General features: G+C 32.9%; 1 protein-coding gene across 1 annotated transcript in view; it reads right to left on the minus strand.

Annotated features, from left to right (window-relative positions):
* ZBBX (zinc finger, B-box domain containing) overlaps positions 1-6,000 on the minus strand; it is a 100,632-nt gene that overhangs the window by 32,363 nt on the left and 62,269 nt on the right. The window contains exons 10-13 of the mRNA XM_005886538.2: positions 4,702-4,811; positions 4,241-4,341; positions 2,787-2,866; positions 322-461 (exon numbers count right to left, since the gene is read on the minus strand). Of these exons, the coding sequence (XP_005886600.1) occupies positions 322-461; positions 2,787-2,866; positions 4,241-4,341; positions 4,702-4,811 (431 nt within the window). The remainder of the gene's footprint in view (positions 1-321; positions 462-2,786; positions 2,867-4,240; positions 4,342-4,701; positions 4,812-6,000) is intronic.

A 6,000-nucleotide genomic window follows, 5' to 3' on the forward strand; every position in this document is an offset into this window, starting at 1 on the left:
ATAAAGCCTATTTAAATAAATTAAGTATCTTTAAAGTAACACTTAATGAACATTTATATTCAGCATTTTCACTCAGGTAACTGGAACACTATGCTACAGTTAAGTCAAAAAATACCCTCTGGACTAGATCTGGAGCTCCTTAAAAGTCCTAAGCTCCCATGTAGATATACCTTCAACCAATTTTCTTCTGAGAACTAAAATTTCTGGGGTTAAAATAAACAACAAAATAGTCAAAGCTTGTGTATGCTGTACTACCAGTTGGTTCTATTAAATTACCAACATTTATAGTTAATAATAGTAATCAACAAGGAAAAAAGTTACCTTTCGAGTTATCTTCACAATAAGAAGGGCTGTTGCTTAGATGAAGATGTAAGAGGTCTGTTTTTCCCTTGGTGAAAACATGATGCTGATGGATATCATTTTTATACGGAAAAGTATTCTGATAATCATAAAATGTGCAACTTCCATGTTTATGGAAAAGCAAAAGAATAGCATTGAAAGAAATAATATTAAAAAGTAAAAAGTCCCAACTTATTAAAACAAATATAATAAAATCTTAAAGAAATAGAGGTATTCACATTGATCTAATGTTTGTTTCAGCCTTGCTGTGGACACATTCTAAACTACAAGTAACTAAGTAGTATTATGGAATTAAAAGAAATAGGCAACTGGGCCAACACTGGTTTTACTACAACATTTTAATTGAAAGTTTCTTTTTTAAAATATTCTCAAATAAATGTGGTTTCTTATATTCTTTCTTCAAAAGATGGAGCGTTAATCTTTTAAGCTCATTAAAATGTGATGAAATCAGGGGTGTTTTTTTAATTAATTGAATTTATTGGGATGGCATTGGTTAATAAAATTATATAGGTTTCATATATACAATTCTATAATATATCATCTATATATTATATGATGTGTTCACCACCCCAGGTCAATTCTCCTCCCATCAAATCAAGGTTTTATACTTAAATAAACTTTTAGCTGTTCATAAATGAACCATGAGTTAAAATACCATATGTGGTATTTGTTTCATTTTTAATTATGATTACCATATATATAAGCATAGTTACAATTTAAATAACATTTTCAATGCATTGAATAATATATTTAATAACACCTGAAATTTATGTAAACTCTATATAGTACCATTGTAAAAACATATGCATTATGCTTAATCAAAAAGATCCTCTTGAATCACCTTGATTCTTTATGATTTTTCTAAGAAAATAGGAAGCTCGATGGGCACTTCAAAACCCAAGATGCAAAACTGTTGCTAAACAATGATCAGTAACTTTTTCTGCCTTCTCTAATACCATACAGGGAGGTCAAAGCAAAGATTTGTAATAACATATATAAAATAATCAAATTAAAGGGCAGAAATAGCATTCATTTCCCTGGGGATATATTACTGGATATAAACCTCTTATCTACTGACCAGAGGTTGTCTACTACCTTCTGTCAAAATGTCAGATGGCAAAAGCACATTTGCTACTAGACATCTGGGTCTCTGTGTCAAAACATGGGGCTTTTCACATCTGAGTGCATCACATAGGCCCACTGCTATTCCTAAATGCTGACAAGGGCCTAAGTTTATCTGAACATATAAACAAAGAATTGGCCGAAGGGTTACTTGATGGAAACTTCATTCTGCTGTTTAACCAATTTAATACTTTGTAGTCAAAACAACTTGAAATCCTAGCTAAACTGAAGGGGAATTGGAGTAAAATTTATTAACAAATAGAGCTAGAGCCCTAGCCAATTTGGCTCAGTGGATAGAGCGTCAGACTGCAGACTGAAGAGTCCTGGGTTCAATTCCAGTGAAGGGCATGTATCTGGGCTTCAGGCTTAAACCCTGGCCCTGGTTGGGCAACCAATCAGCAACCAATCAATGCGTCTCTCTCACATTAATGTTTCTCTCTCTCTTTGTATCTCTCCCTCCCTTCCACTGTTTCTAAAAATCAATGGAAAAATATCCTAGGGTAAGGATTAACAATAACAAAAAAATACAGCTAGATATTATTTTTCATTTGAAATGACAAAATTCTACCAAAAGAAAGTTGCAAAGTGAACCATTATACTTAATTTATCACACAATAAAATCTATCTAGAATGCAATCCATAGTTTGGGAGTTCTTTTTTTCTCTCAAACTAATTATTCATATACCTGTTTTTATTTATGGTTCATAGCAAACTGAAGTGAGAAAAATCCAGAGTTATCTTTGAAGAAAAGAACAAGGCTCATATAAAATATATTGGCCTTGGTCAGTCATTTCAAATAATAGTAATTCCTAAATTCAGAAGCATCTATTAAGTAATCCAGATATTAGAAAAGAGTATAAATATATCATTATGGCCGAAACCGGTTTGGCTCAGTGGATAGAGCGTCGGCCTGCGGACTGAAGGGTCCCGGGTTCGATTCCGGTCAAGGGCATGTACCTGGGTTGCGGGCACATCCCCAGTGGGATATGTGCAGGAGGCAGCTGATCGATGTTTCTCTCTCATCGATGTTTCTAACTCTCTATCCCTCTCCCTTCCTCTCTGTAAAAAATCAATAAAATATATTTTTTAAAAAAAAGTTAAAATAAATAATTAAATAAATAAATAAATATATCATTATGGATACTTTTCTAATTATTGAATGTCGACTAATATTAGCAATATTGTACACAAATTTAAACATAGCTTTACTTGTTTTTTTTACATTATGTATGTCTCATTTAAATAAAGAGTTGATTTTTGGTGGGTTTTTTAATAGCATCAAAAGTGAATTAGAAAGACCTTACCTTTGTTGACTAACTGCATCAGCTAATTCGACTTTGTAAGGCACGATCTTTCCTTGTTCTTCAAATTCTTCTTCATAATTCTTATTAAATGCATGTTGTATAATATTAGTATATTCAATAAATGGGTCATTATATGTTAACCAGCTAACTTGTAGGTGATATTTAGAGAATTTTCTTTCACTAATAATGTCATGAATTCTCTGACTATATGTCATAGAACATGAGTTTCTAGAAGAATCCAACAAATTCAAAATATATTTGCTGAGGGCACTTGCTTTGTCAGTCATTTTATCATTACTGTCACGCCCAGAAACAATAATACCAACTCATGTTTTATACTCTAACTACTAAGTGCCAAGTAGGTTAGTTCTCTGGCATAAGCTTACTGTATACATCAAGAATTTAGTAACATGTGTGTGTATGTGTGTGTGTGTATTTATTTGTTCAATAGCTTAAATTTATCCAGAGGAGAAATAAAAATGTTGCTAGGTGCATGTGCGTGCATGTGCATAAACACATGTGCACGCGCGCGCGCACACACACACACCAGGGACTATTAACCTAAAGAAAAAAGTAGTATTTAAAGAAGTACTTCCTACATAGTAGTACTTTTCTTTCACAGTCACAGTAATATAAATATCAAGGATATGTGCTATCTTCAGCTACTTGATTAGAAAGTCAGAAATATATGGTTTGTCACAATTTAGACTCTCAGCCCAGAGCTCTAGCTCTGACTAGCTCCAGCTTTAGCTGGTTCTACGTGTTCTCTTCTAGAGGTCTGTAATCAAGTTATGATACACTAAACCCCTTAAATCTTCACAATATTTTTCCCTTAAATAGAAAGAAATATTAAATGACATTAATAAAAACTAACTGTATACAGATTTTATTAAAGAAATACCACACTAATCTTTGTTTAAAAGCCTGATAACATAAAGAACTAAATAAAGCCCTAACCTGTTTGGCTCAGTGGATAGAGCGTTGGCCTGCGGACTAAAGGGTCCCAGGTTCGATTTAGGTCAAGGGCATGTAACCTTGGTCGTGGGCACATCCCCAGTAGGAGGTGTGCAGGAGGCAGCTGATTGATGTTTCTCTCTCACCAATGTTTCTTATTCTCTATCTTTCTCCCTTCCTCTCTGTATAAATATCAATAAAATATAATTTTTTAAAAAAATAACAGTAAACTACATGTCTATAAGTTAAAAAATAAAATGTCTTTTCATCTTCTATACCATATGCTTCCAAAAAAATGACACTTTATCAATTCAGAAATTTACTGTCAACACTAAAATAATACAGTTTTATTACTAACAGCTTATTTAAATTCAAACACTTATAAATTTCATATTAAACTATGTTGAATTATAAAAGATTCTTGTTGAAAATAATATGTAGCTGTAACTATACGTTATGAATTTCCTGTTTGTTAAATAAACTGGTCATTAAGCACTCACATCATCCAGTTCAACTATTTCTACAGATGTTTCAGGTCTCTCTGTTCTTAATTCTTCCACCGGCAGAAAAAGAGCTGGGCATTGTACTTCAGTCTCCTCAACTAGGGAATAAAATTGGAAAATAATATCATCAAAGCATATACTTTACCTGATAATTTCTTATCTTTAAATAACATAGCCAAAAATAAAAGGATAATGTTCTCCTGTATGTCCACACAAATATATAAATGTTGTCAATTTTCCTAGTTCAAGTAAAATATACTTTTTTTTAATATTCAATTTTTAAATGAAAGTGAATCTAAAAAATGGAAGAAAGTATGCATTTTGATCAGGAGATAAAGGGTACATGGTCCAGTTGAGAATCATACAGTAAAGAAAAACAAAAGCAGATGCTGATTAATGCTTAGGGTATATAATTTGAAATAATAAATTTGAAAATGTCTAATCAAGACTAAACTAACCATCATTATCTTCATCACTTTCACTTTGAGAACACTGTGCCTCATTAATGGTTGTACACTGAGGTATGAATATATCTGGTGGCATATTTTTAAGTTGCTCCTGTGGAGTTCTACAAAACAAGAAGAAAGCAATTAAAAGACTAAACTACATTATCTAAAACTTCCCTGACAAGATCTTGATTTATTTCACAGAGGAGTGAGTCTACAAAATTAATAATGAAATCATAGCTGTACCTCTAATTCATGGAAGAAAAATATGATTGCATAACAGAATCTTAATTCACTAAAATAATTTTGTAAATCAAATTAACAGCACATAAGATTTTTAAATTGCATATCCCACTGTTTTTTGTTTAGAGTGAAAAGTAAAGTTATGATAGAAGTCAGTGTTCTTGCAGAAGCCACATGAAGCCCATTAAACATACCACCCTATTTAAAAAGCTAATTTATGAATGTGTGTTGTTTCCCACAGCTTTGTGCATTATGTTGATACATTCTAAGAGAACCTGAAGACATTATCCTAAGCTTTCACCAAGCCAGGAGGGTGAGAACATAGGGCCCCACTATATGAATATGAAGTGTTCTGGCTATGGCATATGTCACCCAATTAACAATGAGGTTTGGTGTGGCCAACCCCATCTCATAAGGAAGGCAATGAAGCACAGGGATTCTCAGAGATCAAGAGTGTCCCAGAGGTCATTCCCAAGTTATTGGGGAGCTGGTCACTTTTTAACAAAGAATAAAAGTAACTATAGCCCTTGAAAACCATACAGGCTCATGAAGTCTACATATAAAAAGTCAAAGCATTTTTAGTGATATTAATAGGTAAGATTAATGTATAACTTAAAATGTACCAGGCTCTTTTCCAACTAATTTGAGGGTATTAAATCTTAATAGATGCATTAAATGGGCACTAGTATTATTTTAATTTTACAGATGAAGATATTGAGGCACAAAGAAGTAAACCAACTTGTTCAAAGTCATTCAGGTAATAAATGCAGAAAAGGAATTTGAACCCAAGGCTGCTGCTTCCCCAAGCCCATGTTCATAGCAATTACTCTATATTGCCTTTCTTTCAATTTGCAAAGGCACTAAAAATTTTATAATTTCATGGAAATCTATGGCTATGTGTATTTTCTCAATACAGGTAATCTACACTAATAAAAGAGAAACATGGTAATTAGCGTACAACCGCTACCCTTTTCATTGGCTAATCAGTGAGTATATGCAAATTAACTGTCAGCCAAGATGGCGGCCAGCAGCCAGGCACTGAAGCGAGCAGGGAGGCTTGCTTGCTGC

The sequence above is a fragment of the Myotis brandtii genome, unplaced genomic scaffold, assembly GCF_000412655.1.
Source record: "Myotis brandtii unplaced genomic scaffold, ASM41265v1 scaffold99, whole genome shotgun sequence".
Taxonomy (NCBI): domain Eukaryota; kingdom Metazoa; phylum Chordata; class Mammalia; order Chiroptera; family Vespertilionidae; genus Myotis; species Myotis brandtii.